The 16,937-nt window shown below is 34.3% G+C and overlaps 1 protein-coding gene across 5 annotated transcripts in view; it reads left to right on the forward strand.

The window, feature by feature from the left end:
- Window positions 1–16,832, forward strand: part of LOC105836993 (kinesin-like protein KIF21A) — a 242,645-nt gene extending 225,813 nt beyond the window's left edge. For 2 of the 5 annotated variants that reach the window (XM_036291117.1, XM_036291122.1), the window contains one exon: window positions 5,545–8,321. In XM_036291117.1, coding sequence (XP_036147010.1) covers window positions 5,545–5,665 — 121 coding nt within the window. In that variant the 3' untranslated portion in view covers window positions 5,666–8,321. Of the gene's footprint in view, window positions 1–5,544; window positions 8,322–15,585 lie in introns of those variants that run through there. The other 3 variants (XM_036291118.1, XM_036291123.1, XM_036291119.1) reach the window with 2 other exon arrangements.
- The last annotated feature ends 105 nt before the right edge of the window (window positions 16,833–16,937 follow it).

Consider the following 16,937-nt stretch of genomic DNA (forward strand, 5'->3'; position numbering starts at 1 on the left):
TCCGATATCGCGAAAATGTATCGCCAAATTCGCGTCGATCAACGCGATATCAATTATCAACGCATTTTATGGAATTCAACACCCCATAAACCGCCTATTGACTACCAATTGCTAACAGTCACGTACGGTATGTCATGCGCGCCATTCCTCGCCCTTCGCGTTTTGAAACAGCTCGTCGATGACAAAGGTCACCGATTTCCTCTCTCGGTATCTATTTTACGCGAGAATATTTATATTGACATTTTATTCGGCGCAGACAACGTGAATCTTATTCGAAAAACGCGAGACCAAATAATTGCGTTCTTAAAATGCGGTGGATTTAATCTAAGAAAATGGGCTAGTAATTCGCCCGCTCTCCTCGTGGATCTTGATCCCGCCACTCTGTGTTCTGCAGGTAAAAAAACCTTTCTCCCCTGACGAACAAATAAAAGTTCTCGGTATCGGTTGGAATCCTATCACCGATATCTTCGAATTCAGCGTCTGACTTTCGAAACCCGTTCCGTCAAGCAAACGTACAATCCTGTCCGCTATTGCAAAACTATACGACCCTCTCGGATGGGTCACTCCGGTAGTTATAACTGCGAAAATCTTTATGCAGCAATTATGGCGCCAAAAATTAGATTGGGATGATACGCTTCCCACCAACCTGTTATCTCGGTGGAAAGACATTTATTCTCGGTTTGTGCATTTGAAAAATTTGCAGATCTCGCGATGGTGCGGACTCGGATCGGACGTTGAGTCCGCTGAAATTCACGGCTTCGCCGACACGTCAAACACTGCTTACGCTGCTGCAGTGTATCTTAAAGTTGTTTCGTCGGGACAAATTACAATCTCCTTGCTAGTCGGTAAATCAAAGGTCGCGCCGTTAAAACCGCTAAGCGTGCCACGATTGGAATTATCAGCTGCATTACTGCTTGCTCGACTTGTCAATTTCGTACGCGAATCACCCGGTTACAATAATCTTCCGTATTTTTGTTGGATGGACTCCACGATCGTCCTCGCGTGGGTGACTCAGCATCCATCGCGATGGAAGACATTTGTTGCCAATCGCGTCAATGAAATTCAGTCTCGTCTTCCAAATGGGAAATGGCAACATGTCTCAACAGAAGACAATCCCGCGGATTGCGCTTCGCGTGGCCTACTTGACAACGAGATTGTCAATCACGACCTGTGGTAGCACGGATCATCTTGGCTGCGCCTTGATGCTCTCAAATGGCCATGTTCCGACGCACGACTTCCTCCGCAAGCTTTATTGGAGGAAAAGGTCATAGCGTTGCAATGTTCTCCCGATCGACCCTTGGGTCGATCTCCCGATACAATATTCCTCATGGCCAAAATTAATTCGCGTCACCGCTTATATTTTGAAGTTTTGTATGTGCCGTACGCTTGTATGTGCCGTTTTCGTCGCTCATGTTTTAATGACAGTTCATTGACGTCCACATCTTGCTTTTCCTCACAAACAATTGTTATTTCAGCATCAGATTGCAACGATGCAAGGATCTTTTGGTTAAAAAAAATTCAATCGGCCATGTTTCCGGCTGAAATACACTCTCTGGCCAACAATCATCCCCTCTCATCTAAATGTTCGATTCTCGCTCTCCAGCCGTTCCTTGATAAAGACGGAGTTCTACGCGTGGGTGGGCGATTGACCAAGGCCCCTCTTTCATTTTCTGTTCGGTATCCGATTCTTCTGGCAGCCCATCCATTGGTGTCGCTCATTGTAACTCAAGCTCATCTACGGGCATTGCATGCCGGATCTTAGCTCACGATAAGTCTGTTACGTCACGATTTCTGGATACTCCGCGCTCGTAACATCGTTAAATCAATAATTCATAACTGTGTCGTATGTACGCGCGAACGCGCCGCAATTCCTACCTAACTAATGGGCGACCTTCCCGAGCCTCGTGTGTCGGCGTCTACTCGCAGTTTTTTGCATTGCGGGGTAGATTATGCTGATCCCGTGCTGATTCGCGCCTCTGCGGGTCGAGGCATTATCGCGTAAAGCCTATATTGCCCTTTTCATTTGCTTAGCGACCAGAGCGATACACTTGGAATTAGTCGGAGATTACTTTACTTCGGCTTTTTCAAACGCCTATTCTCGTTTTTGCGCACGTCGCGGCCTTCCCCAGGCAATGTATTCTGATAACGGAACAACGTTTGTCGGAGCTGATCGAGAAATGACTAAAGCGTACAGAGCGGCTGTGCGCGATCCTAATTTTTTAAATTTAACCGCTTCCGATAATGTGATGTGAAACTTCATTCCACCGTCTGCTCCACACTTCGGCGGCTTGTGGGAGGCCGGCGTACGAAGCATTAAAACCCATTTGCGTCACGTACTAGGCACTCATATGCTCACTTTCAAGGAATTTTCAACCTTGTTATGCAGGATCGAAGCCTGCTTAAATTCACGCCCGATCGCGCCTCTTTCGAATACGCTTAACGATTACGAATATTTAACTCCGGGTTACTTCTCGGTCGGGTTTGCTCTTATTGTAAATCCGGAACCATCGCTTTTTCAACTCAACGAGAACCGCCTTTCACGATGGCAACTCGTGCGATACATCACCGAGCGCTTCTGGAAATTATGGTATAACGATTATGTTACAACAACGAACAAAATGGCGACAAGTCAAATCGCAAATTCAGGTCAGTCAACTCGTTCTTTTACGAAATTCCATGTTACCTCCATGTAAGTGGAAGCTTGGCCGAGTGACACAGTGTCACGCTGGCTCCGACGGATTAGTTCGTGTGGTTACTGTCAAAACAGCCACCTCTGAATATCAACGACCGATCGTTAAGTTATGCGTTCTTCCGATCGATAGCGAGGCGTCGAGCAACTAATTGCGTTTATAAATTTATTATTTCTGTTAGTTCCTAAGTTACATTTAAGCGTTCCCCGAACAATTCTATGTAAATTGTGTTATATGCGTTTATTCATGTAATTTATACTGTATTGCGTCATGGGCGGAAGGGAACTCCACAACTTCATTTTGCTATGGAGACGTTTCGGAATTAATCTTAATTCCGAGGCGGGCGGTATGTTCGAGACTAGAACAATTTTATAAGAATTTCAGCATTTTTTGTTTGCTCTGTTTTATCCGCAAGTAGTGAAAGCTGCTGACACCCATCGCGCTCGTTGTAGTTCGTCCATTCGATGCACCTAGTCGCACAGCGCTGTCACTAGCTCATCACGCGCGCTTTTTTCGTTTTCTCGCATCGTGGTGACTATGCAAAACATGCCCAAAAAAGGGCATGTCAAATCGATGCCCAAATAAGGCTCGAAATCAGTTCCCTTGCCGCCCCTCTTTCTCCTCCGCGATCGCGATGTCCTAAGACGAAAAAACGTAATCAGTCTCTCGCAGCTCCGCATCGACATTAGATCGTCCCGCAGATCTCTCTCGTCATCCGCCGATCTTAGCTGCGGGGATTCACTTCTGTTCCTTCCCTTAGCCCTCGCGCGGTGATAATGCGATTAAATTATTTTTCCTGTCAACCAACGTTGATTAATTCGTAATCCCTAGTTCGGCAGCTACTGTCAAGTAATTCTTAAGTTTCGTATCTGCGTGAATGTGTGAATGTATTACGTCCATGCGTGGGTGCCCGTATCTCTCCCGCGAATGTCCTCTGCCTCGTGCACAAGATCTCCGTCGGATCGCGCGCAAGATTTCCGGGTTCGCGAGAGCTTCGATCTAGGGGCTCTTCAAGATCTCCGCGTCGACTACAGGCAGCTTAATAACAGGACATTTCAAGATCTCCGTAAAAGTGTAAAGAGATACGGATTGCCCCTCGTCTTGAACGTCCGTGTTAAATAAAGAATTAAAGTGTGAGTGATCGCGTTTACTCTACGCACGCGCATTCACATTCCAATCTTAGTTTGCAACCCCTTTACGATAAAATCGCCCCAAACCTCCCAAGTACAGCAGAGGACTGTACTTAAAACTATGCAGACTATTTATTTTACAACTAAATAGCATTTGTCTATTACGAGCTTGCGAAATACGTACGTTTCGATTTTTGAGCTGCAACCCCTTTACGAGAAAATTAGTCCAAACCTTCCCAACACAAGAGAGAACTGTACTTAAAATCACACAGACTATTTACTTCATAACTAAATATTGTTTGTCCATTTAAGAGCTCGCAAAATACGTACGTTTTGATTTTTGAGCTGCAACCCTTTTATGAGAAATTGCTCTAAACCTCCCCAGCGTAAGAGAGAACTGTACTTAAAATCACGCATACTATTTACTTTATAATTAAATATTGTTTGTCCATTTAAGAGCTCGCAAAATGCGTACGTTTCGATTTTTAGCAAAAGATATTTAGTTATAAAGAAATAATTTCCCTCATTTTAAGTATAATTCTCTCTTATGTTAGGGAGGTTTGGGGTGATTTTTTCGTAAAAGGCTTGCAGCTCATAAATCGAAACGTATGTATTTTACGAGCTATTAAATGGACAAACAATATTTAGTTATGAAGTAAATAGTCTGCGTGATTTTAAGTACAGTTCTCTCTTGTGCTGGGGAGTGATTTCTCGTAAAGGGATTGCAGCTCAAAAATTGAACCATACGTATTCCTTGAGCATGTAAATAAGCAAACAGTATTTAGTTATAAGAGAAATAATTTCCTTCATTTTAAGTATAGTTCTCTCTTGTGTGGGAATGTTTGGGATGATTTTCTCGTAAAGGGATTGCAGCTCAAAAATCTAAACGTAAGTATTTTGCGAGCTCTTAAATGGACAAACAATATTTAGTTATGAAGTAAATAGTCTGCGTGATTTTAAGTACAGTTCTCTCTTGTGCTAGAGAGGTTTAGAGCGATTTCTCGTAAAGAAGTTGCAGCGCAAAAATCAACACATACGTATTTTGCGAGCTCTTAAATGGACAAACAATATTTAGTTATGAAATAAATAGTCTGTGTGATTTTAAGTACAGTTCTCTCTTGTGCTGGGGAGGTTTAGGGTAATTTTCTCGTAAAGGGATTGCAGCTCAAAAATCGAAACGTACGTATTTCGCGAGCTCGTAAATCGACAAATGCTATTTAGTTGTAAAACAAATAGTCTACGTAGTTTTAAGTACAGTTCTCTTCTGTACTTGGGAGGTTTAGGGCGATTTTATCGTAAAGGGGTTGCAACTCTAAGATCGGAATGTATGCATTGTAAGGATCAATCTTTGGAATTTTGTACGTTACATTTTTAAGATAATTCTTAATAAGTTTCATTATTTTTTCTAATATTTTTTTCGATTTGCATTTGTTAGGTGGTTGTTTGGGGGTTAAAGGGATGAGCTCAATAATTTTAACTATTTAAATATATAATAATTTATGAGCTTAAAAGCTCATAAAAAGCTCATAATTCTCTCGCAATGATCGAGTTGGTATCTTAACATTTAAGTGGTCGGGGGGCTGAGTCGACGTCGACTCAGCTCCCCCACAAAAAATGTTAAATTCCTACTGAGAATAATGAACTCAAAAATTTTAATTAGTGGCATGTAAGAGCTCATAAATAGCTCATAATTTTGCGTTATTTGTTTTTTTATTTTTGCATAGTGAGAGGGCCAGCTCGACAGGGGTGATTGATTCTCTTATGCATTATGCATTTCGTGTTATGCAGACGTCTGTGCGGGGGCCCTTACCGTATCATATGCGTGTCGCGAGACTCGCAAGATGACGTGCAGCCAAGTATGGTAAAACAAAGGTATGAAACATAATTAAACGTGCGGAAAAAGTCACACGAAAAAATGACACAAAAGGAATCACTTTTGACGCATTAGCACAAAAAATACTATTACTTTAATAGTAATATTATTTTGTACGATATGTATTTATTATTATTAGTCTAATACATTTTATAGTATTCATTATTAGAATTGATGACATCGAAAATACTTTATTACGTTTAAATTAGCATGTAATGTAAATCCGGGAAAATTTGATTCAAATTAGATCCATATTTAAATCAAAGATTTGATTCTATTTAATGTGAAAATGTCAAATTCGATTCAATTCGAACATGTTATCAAAGATTTGATTCAATCTCACAAATGCTTGTGATTCACATTCTCTACTCATTAGTATATATCATATGTATTATGTACCAGATGTGCATACTTTGATTCAATAATTCGCGATATTATATATTCCGAATAAAGTAACGCTTTGGATGTTGATTTCAGCTCTGGGGAAGTGAAGCTGTGGCGTATACCCGATTCCTCATTATCTATGTCTATCTCTACAGTTTCCCTTTAATTTTATTTACTTTTTGCTTATTGCATTACTGAATATGCATTTATCTCATATTTTTGTGATAATGCGCATGTTTATCTATAGTTTATATATTTAAATATTTTATACATAATGTGACAGTGAGACTGCTTTATTTGTTTCGCCTGTGTAATATTCATCGAATATTACTACATATCTTGCTCAACACTGTATCATATAATATTAATGCTCAAAGAAAGAGTAAAATATTTAAAAATTAGGGTAGGTGATACAATTACTGTGCCTCTTAAGCCAGCTACTACCGCTTTTGGTTTTTTAAAAAATTAAAATTTTATTTTTTTATGTTTAAATAAGTCTTATTTATAATTTAAAATTTTTCCTCATAAACTAAATTTTTTTTCACTTAAAATATTAAGAAATCTTTGACTAAAAATGCAATTTAAAAGGGAATGTTGATGCTATAGTTACTGTGGGTCTAAAAATGCCCATTTATAATTGCTGTACTGTATATACTAAATATCCACACTGATTACTGTACCATAGAAACTGATTTATGCTAGTTTTTGTGCTTGAGATACTGTATCGTAAAAACTGTGCTATAGTCATTAACAGAATAGATTATGTTTAAGGTTAACTTGTTACCGCGAGAAGGCACAGTAATTGCAAATTATCCCGTAGATTAAGCTTAGCTATTGTGCACAGTAATAGATACAAGACTTAAATTGTAGTTTAGTTACTGGAATAAATAAATATAAATAAAAATATGTAAAAAATCAATTATGTTTATAATTTAATATAGCATAGACGGTATTTGAAAACACATAAAAAATTTTTTTCAATGTATAACATATTATTATGTATAATTCTTAGCCGTATGTGACCTATTTTTCCTTAAGGTTTCTGCTAAGCATTGTGTATAAGTCTCATAAAATCTATGTGAAGAATTTCAGTTATTTATTTTTACATTTACAGTACTAAATAGTATTCTTCTTTCAGTTTAAAAATATTAATTAATATTTAAACTTTATTTTAAAAAATTATAATTACCAATTCAACAATAATTACATATTCTTCAAAAAGTAGAAGTAAGCAAAAAGACACAGTAATCAGGGCACAGTAATTATATCACCTACCCTACCGACATATTTTTCTTTTTAAATTTGAGTGTGCTACTATTTAATAATTAAAACCAGCGATACACGATACTTATTTTCGTACAAGATTGCTTGCTAGATGGAAATACTCTGTTCTGATTGGTGCATTTTCATTAATTTTCAGAAATGACTCAATCAAAACAATATTTCTAGCAAACAATCTAATACAAAAACAAGTATACCACTAGCTTTCTTATATGTTTTAAATATATAAAAGTTCAATTCTGTAAAATTTATTCGATGAATTTTGATGGTCAGCCCATGATGCCGGTAATTCTGTTAGTTTGGGACTTTCTTAAATCGAATAAATATATACGTAATATGTAATAATAATACGTAATATGTAATAATATTACATTTTATCTATAACATATTGTCTATATTTACATTTTATATATTATTTTTGTAAATTACGTCAATATAATTTAATTGTTATAAAATCGATTTTCAAAATTAAACATCGAATTGAATATGTTTTAAAGAACCATTTGAATCAAATTTAAATGTACGAGATCATTCGTATGTTGAGGGAATTTGCATAATTTTTAACAAAAATTGTAATATATATATAATTTTTATTGTAATTTTTTCCGGAATTTTTAAATGCAAATAAGAACGAGAAAATAAATATTACAATTAATATTGCATAATTTGAAAATGCCGAAAACGATATGGAAAGACCTATGTCTACTAGAATGTAAAATGTGACGTCACACTTCACTTTATACTGATATAATGTCACAATAATAAACACTAAAAAACACCGCGCATACGCAGTTGTCTGCTGGCGTAGTGAAGTATTTCACATATGAATAATATAGGGATGGCGCAGCCTATACTCTAAGTCGATGGACGTCACAGTGCCATTAGAATCGTTTTCAAAGTCAAAATTCAAATATTTTTTATTTTTTCTATTCAATAAATCGTAGAAACCAAAAAGAAAGAAAATGAATAGATTTGTGATACAATTTGTGATACCATTTACCTTACATTTAAACGCAAAAAAGTATATTTTTTTAATGCAAATTCTCTATTGCGAACATTTTCCTATACAGAATGATTCAGAACGACCCAAGTGTCCTTGCAATGACATATTGCCAAGTTAATTCTGAGACGATTTTTTCTTTACGAAAATTTTATCCGAACCTTACTTTTTAAATTATTAAATAAAATACCGAATCACGGAAGGCATACAGAATTTAAGGTAGACAGGGGCGGCGCGACTTACCATTCAACACGGGCGATTACAAATTCGATGCCTTTATACTCCCTGACGGATGAACAATTTTACCGGGAATAAACAACACTTCACATTTAACACTTCACATGTAACAAATTTATACAGTCATAAGTCATAAGTTTTCTTTTTCTTGTCACACAACCCAAGTAGCAAGGTGTCGTCCACTAGACGTCAATAATTCGTCATTTGAGGTCATAAACATCATGTTGCCAAGTTAAGACGTAACGTCGTTCTTTGACCTATTAATTACGTCATTTATCCATCCTACAACGTATTTCCAATGTCATATTCTTGATTAATTAATAACGTCAGTTAATTGATCATGTTACAATGTATTAGTAAGGTTTTATTAGTGACTAATTACTGACGTTAATTATAATTCTCTGTAATAATATCTACAACATAAACTTTTTGAATAATTTTTACGTTAACCGGTTATTATTTGATCATTATATGTCAATTTCAAAGTTAACAATAAACTTAATATTAATTATTAATGATAATTATTTATTTAGTTTATAATTGCAAAAATAATAAAGTATAATTTTTAATATTGTTAAGGTAAAACAAAGTAGGTTAGTTTTATGACATTTGGACTGTTTTAAAATTGTTGTCAGTACACAGAGAGAACTTTTTCTTCGAATTTAATATATGTATTTGTTTGAATTATATTTGTTTTGCTGGAAAAAATTTATTCCTTAAAAAATATTGTTTTATTGAATAAAAATTTGAATGTTTTGAATATTAAATTATATTGTTTGACGGAATAATCACTATTGTTTGAAACAATATTTGATTTAAATAAAATCATTATTTGATTCAAATAAGATTCAATCTTATATGGTCGTAGCAGCCGCGATGTAGTTCGTGAACCGCCACTAGGCGACGACGCACGCGGCACCTTTCTCGTAATGCAATTTACACTCCAAAGGCTACATAAAGCGACTACCCACGGTAACAGAAAACGGATCAATCTATGCTATCGTATTAGTGACTTCTCGGGGTCTGTATTTTTTATATCTTAAAGACACATCTTAGCTGCCATAGTTAAATTTTAACTTCGGTAATGAATCCTTTTTCTGCATGTAATGGTAATCACGTATTCGGTCACGAGCTTCTGTCTCTTTGGAAGAAAAATATGTACTCAAATATTGTTTTATCGTTTAATAACATTATAATTTAAATCAAAGAAAATTAAATTTTTTTCAAAAAATATTTTATTTAAAAGAAACAATTACTTTGTTTAAAAGTCCAAACAATTGTATTTATTAGTTCAAACATCAGTTTCATTGGCGTATACCAATGATCAAATTTGTTTGACTTGAAAAAAATTTATTAAATCCAAAGAAACTTTTCTCTCTGCGTACTAAAAATCTATAGTTTTCGTCACATATATTATAGACGTTTAGTACTGACAGCAATTTTGAAACACAGCCTTAGATGTAATCTAAAAACCTATGTTTCGTCATAAAAATAACAATAAAATGCCGTCAAATGTACGACAGCTTCTTGAAAATGACGTCAATAATATGAAAATAATGACGTATTTTTAACGTCAATATATAACGTCGTTAAGATGAGGCAAATGTACGTCAGTTTTACGACATTTGTTGGACGTCATCTCATGGCGTCTGCTTCGTCATAAAAATGATCAAAAAATGCCGGCAATTATACGACACATTGCTACCTGGAAATATGCATCGAATTTATTCACGCACTTGATCGAGTGATTTATAAATTTATCGATTTATTACTATAATTAATGACTATTGAGTAATCATTCCGCAGTTTATTTTTATTAATAAACAATTCAGATTACAATAATTACAAATTACGCAATTACAGTGATTATGTCAGAAAATTATTGTCTTTTACAAAATGTATCACGTATCAATGCTTTTACAGATTAACATACACTCATACACGAACAAATCTATCTGTCCGTTGCTATTAATTACTATCGATTAATTATTCAGCGATCGAAAATTATTCGAAGAAGAAAACGCGTTTAAGGCCATTGCACGTACATTTCTGTAATCGTAAGAAATTGAGCAATACGATTGGTTAATTCAGTCGGTTACACTTACGGCTGATTTGAACAATATGATCGGTCAAAATCTTACGATTACGATTACGGAAATGTACGTGCAATGGCTTTTACACAACGTACGTAACCTGACGTGGAAACTCAATGGCCTAGTTTACATCGTGCATTTGATACGCGTATCAGGTACTATATTTGTATCAAATTCGTACTAAATATTTAGTACGCACGATGTAAACGCTGCCGAATCAATTTGGTACAAGCGTATCAAGATTCGCGTACACTTGACCGGAAGTGAACGTTTTTTTAAATAATTGCTATATGATGTAATCGTTTGTATTTCGTATGAAGAGGTTTGAAGTGCAATTAAAAAGGTTTGTGAGTCATTCGTTTATTTATAATTAATTAATTATTTTTTCACCCGACACTTAGCCGGAATATATTAATTGAACAAAGTTATTATATGGAATCATTTGAAGTTTGTATACTTACGTATACGTAGTTATGAAGTTTGATTAAAAAAGTTTGAGTGATCCAAACACGTTTTACACACATGGATTGCAATGTACATGGGCAATCCATGTACATTGCAAGCAAAGTAAAGTCCATATAGGTTAACGACTTGGACGGGGTGGGTGCGAAAGGGAGGGGGGACCGAAGGCCCCCCTTGAACCCCCCGTGTCTGTGTGTATGTGCGCGCGTGCGTGCGTGCGTGCAAAGCATTTTCTACACCACATAACTTTGCGACTTTCCACGCAAAACGAGATTCTCAAGATTCTCATTAAATACATACACATTTAAATTTCGCGCACTTTTTGCATACTTGTACCTATATACAGAGCATGTGTCTACAGCTAAGGAGTATGCAAATGTGACCGCTGCGGATGCTCATGCTGTTACATATTGTCGGTAAATTTCGGCTAACTTTCACGAATTAAATAAAATGTGTTTGGGTCACTCACAAACCTTTTTAATCAAACTACATAACTCTACGTACAAACTTCAAACGATTCCGTATAATAATATAACTTTGTTCAATTAATATATTCCAGCTAAGTGTCGGGTGAAAAAATAATTAATTAATTATAAATAAACGAATGACTCACAAACCTTTTTAACTGCACTTCAAACCTCTTCATACGAAATACAAACGATTACATATAGCAATTATTTAAAAAAACATTCACTTCCGGTCAAGTGTACGCGAATCGTATCAAGTAGCTAGGAGTATCGTACTAAACTGATATGCGTACCAAATGATACAAATGTCGATGTAAACGCACGAAACGCCGTTTTAGAGGGAATTTATCAATTGAGCATAACCACAATGCTAAAAGCTAAAAACTGGTGTGAAAATGTCTTAGTAGGAGACATCAACATGAATTAAATTTGTATTATATTTTTCACAGTACATGCTTAGTACATTCGATGTAAACGCGCCCGTACTAAGGCTTTGGTGCGCACCAAATTTAATAGGCGTACCAAAGTTTTGACGATGTAAACTATGTCAACAGAACGAGTCAAAAGGTTATGTTTTTTGAAGAGCATTAAATGTAAATTTGTCAATAATTGCAGTCGATAAATCATAGTATCAATCTGATACCGTGATAATGTAGAGCATTAGTTAATCTGCAGTAGGATGCTTCGAACCATACATATTGCACAAACTTTATTTTAACTTTAAACTAGACTTAAATATGTATCAATCTTTATTTATTTAAAAATATTGTGTAACAAGAAAAAAAAACTTGACTTGAATTTCAAATTTGTAATCATCCGTGTTAGATATATAATGAGTCATCGTGCCGCCCCTGCCTATCTTCTGTATGGCTCCCGTGACGCAGTAATTATTTTATTTAATAATTTCAAAAGTAAGCTTTGGATAAAATTTTCATAAAGGAAAAATCGTCTCAGAATTAACTCAGGAATATATTATTGCAAGGACACCGAGGTTGTTCTAAATCATTATATTTATATATATATATATATATATATATATATATATATATATATATACACACACACTGACCCCCCCCCCAAAAAAACGGGACAAAAGTTTTAACCGAATTTTTAGGCAATCTTCAAAGTGACATAACTTTGCAGAAAATCATCCAAATTACATGAACTTTTCTTTAAATTAAAGGTCATAAAGACTCTATTTTAAATTTGATTTGTTAAGTGTGACCCTTTTATATTGCATGGAAAGTAAACAGTTTCTTTTCATTGAAAAAAAATAAAAGTTTGTTATCATTTTTTACAAGTTTTTTGTTAAAATCTTGCCAATATTAATCCAGATTTTTTAAACCACTCTTTTCTAAGCAATTAAAAAAAAACATGTTGATACGATGGTTTTTCTTATGTTTTTGTTGTGTTTTTTGTTATACACGAGTTTGAAATTTACACTGCATTTTAGGGTATTCTAGCGAATAAATAATGAAACGGTATCAATATGATATTGCACATTAATTTTATTCGTGTTTAACTCAACCATACTGTCGTCATCAGAGTGACCCAATGTGCACCACGTGGAGGTTGATGGCCGGAGTATGCACATTATGTGGCCCTGAAAAGAACTGGTTTTTTAAGTGAAATTTGAATTATTTTTTATATATAAGTATGTATATGTTTATGTGTAGTTTTATGAGTGTAGATTAATATGACCTTCTGTTGACTTCGGTAAAATTAACGCGTCAGCTATCCACTATATTCAGATCAATAAGTGAAAATTTCCACCGATAAATTTTACAACCACATGAAGTGCAAAATCCAACCCTCAACCTCCACATGGTGCACATTGGGTCGCTCTAATGACAGCGATATGGTTGAGTTAAACACGAATAAAATTAATATGCAATATCATATTGATACCGTTTCATGGTATCCAAGAATACTGTATTTATTCACTAAAATACCCTAAAATGCAGTGTAAATTTCAAACTCGTGTATAATCAACAAAAAACATCAGATCGATATGTATTTTTTTTAATTGCTTAAAAAAGAATGAGCTTTAAGAATCTGGATTAATATTAGCAAGTTTAACGGAAAACTTGTGAAAAATAATTACAAACTTTTACCTTTTTAAATAAAAAAAAAACATGTTTGATTTTTATGCGATATAAAAGTCACACTTAACAAATCAAATTTTCGCCTAGGGATTCTTAAAATGGTCTTTGCCCTTTAATTAAAGAAAATATATAATTTGGATGATTTTCCGCAGTTACGTCACTTTGACGATTGCCTGAAAATTCGGTCAAAATTTTTGTCCTGTTCTTTTTGCGCCAGTGTGTGTGTGTGTGTGTGTGTGTACACTACTAAAAAAAATGGGGAACACTTTTTGTATACCGAAAATTTAAACTATTTTCAAACTGCTGCAATTCAGCGAAAAATCATCTTAGAAACAAAATCCAAAAAGCGTTTTAAAGCTTGAAACTTTTTCTTTTAAATGCTTTTTGGCGATTTTAGTTATCTTTTTTTTTACCAATGTGGCACAATGATGCAGCTTGATCCGAAAATTTCGTATACGAGCTCAATACACTACAAGAGTCGTCTATGTACTGAACATTTATTTTAAAGTCTCTTTGTATGTAAACATTATTTGGAAACATTACGGTATATATGTGAGTAGGTGCGCACTCGTAATGTTTACATGTAATGTTTATATATAGAAGCTTTAAAACAAATGTTTAACACACAGACGATTCTTGTAGAATATTGAGCTTGTATACGAAATTTTCAAAATGCCGCGTAGACATTTGAACGCATTTGAAACAACATAAAACGACATTTAAGAAGTCGCAAGGAACAGCCGTGAGCGCGACGAAGCGCGAGGTCCTTTGCTGTAAAACACATACACACACACGCACACGCGCGCGCGCGCGCGTGATGTGCACAATCCGACCGGCATCTTCCACATGGTGCATATTGGATAACGCTAATGCCGGCGGTAAGCGTCATTTAAAAAGAAATGTAAGGTTGACTTTGTAACTTGGTCAAAAGTGTATAGAAAAATTGTTAAAAAAACGTTTTAAGCAATTTCAAGAATGATTAACACGTGGAATACAAATGTTTTATTTCATAAAGTTAGTGTTTATTACTGGGGAGTAATCGTACTATAAAACTTTGCTTTAGCGATGTGATTGGATCTTTCTTCACAACAGTACCTTGAACTAACTGAAAACCGTAAAATATGCAATTTTTACGTAAACTTTAAACGCGATTTGTTATTAGAAAAAGTAAATCTGTGAGAAAATTGATAACAGCATTCAAAAGTGTAAACTTTCAGCTATCCAACGCTTTTTTGCTGAGCGCTGTACGTTGATTTGTTCACGAGTAACAAGCGATGAAAGTCAAAATGACCATTTTTTATTAAAATCTCAATAACTCAGTCAAAAAAAATTGTACAGCAATGAACAACCACTCAAATTAAAAAAAAGTTTCCCGCTCTAAGATGCAAGTAACAAAAATACTCTATGATTTTTTTCACGCGAGATGCAGCGCAGCAAGTTTGCATAAAAAATTTTCATTTTAACGGGTCAAGCTTCATCATTGTGCCACGTTGGTAAAAAAAAAGTCAACTAAAATCGCAAAAAAGCATTTGAAAGAAGTTTCAAGCTTTAAAACGCTTTTTGGATTTTGTTTCTACGATGATTTTTCACCGAGTTGCAGCAGTTTGAAAATAGCCTAAATTTTCGGTATACAAAAAGTGTTCCCTATTTTTTTTTTTAGTATATATTCAATAATGGAATTTTAATAAATCAAAAAGATGAAAAGATGATTCAATAATCAATCAATTTTATAACAATTATAAGTTTAATTATAAGTTTTTTAATATAGAAGTATATGCGTATGGATGTTTAATTCGTTATTATTTGCTTCTATGATGTTTACTCCACTTTGGTGCTTTGCATGGTCATCATATCAATACGAAGCGATGGAACTGTGAAATTGTGGAACTACTGTAAACGAGATACAAGGACCTTCTACAGGAGCAACTCACTCAAAAGCTAACACATGTGTGTCACTCGTATACTACGTATTGTATTTAATTTGCAATTATAGTTTTAATTTAATCTAAATGATAATGCACATAATCTATCCGTTAATATAGTATTTGTATCTTTTTTTTATACATTGCTATTGATTTTTTAAATATTCTTGAGAATACTCTATCTGTACGTTTTTATATTTTTTTACTATTATAATTTTAACAAATAAAGGAAAGGCATCGAATTTGGAACAGTTTCCTAAATTGAAACCCCTTTATTTCTCGGAAACTAAACATCTCACCATATGAATAGCGATAAAATCAGGATCTGCTTGGTTAATTAAAGAAATAAAAATTCATATTTCATACATTCATGCTCATTTTTATGTAAAATCTGCTAAAAACGAATTCGTCAAAAGTGCGAGTTTTGTCTGCACAATTTTTTCTTGCAAATTGCATAGATTAAACACTATTGAGCGTATTATCAATAACATTACCATCATTTCACATGTTTGTGGTTTCCTAAACTGTTTTTTTTTTCTTTTATACATATTTTGTAAACATACGAGTTGTCGTGTGTGCGTAAATTGGAACACTCCGTGAGATCATAGGTCTAGTAACGATAACTGTTACTACGTCATGACCGTAGTATAGCTAACCCGTGATCGTAACTTTAATATATAACCTATATGTATAATAGCCTAAAATATTTCGAGGCGACATTTTACGAGAAATAATAAGAGTTGAAAAAAGCGTGCCTGTTAAAAAAATATGTTTCTTCGGCGAACTTAGCCTAATCTAACCTAACCTAACCTAACCTAACCTAACGGAATAACAGTCTATAGAATTACGTAATTTAAATTATATAAATCAATAAAATGTAACATTAATACTTCGATCGTATACGGGTTCTAAATAAGGCGTCCATTTTGACAGATGCCTTTTTTGACATGTATTACAAAAACAATAATTATTTAAAAAATACGAAACAGTATTATAAAAATTACTATATTATTTTATAGAAGATACTTTCTTATTTAAATTAGTATTTTTAAAAGTGTTTTTCTAACCACTGTTAAAGAAATATAGTCCAAAAACGAAGTGGTGTTCCAAATTCGGTGCCTTTCTTCTATTAAATACAATAATTGTAAGAAACCTGCAGGACAATATGTTATTTAAAAAAATGAAAAATTGTAATGTCACAAAGTCTATTTGAAATAAAAATAACGTGCATTATCATAAAATGCCTATAAATGTATAGCTTAGACAAAATATTATCTGATAGAAAAAGAAAAA

This window comes from Monomorium pharaonis, chromosome 8 (genome assembly GCF_013373865.1).
Source record: "Monomorium pharaonis isolate MP-MQ-018 chromosome 8, ASM1337386v2, whole genome shotgun sequence".
Lineage (NCBI taxonomy): Eukaryota > Metazoa > Arthropoda > Insecta > Hymenoptera > Formicidae > Monomorium > Monomorium pharaonis.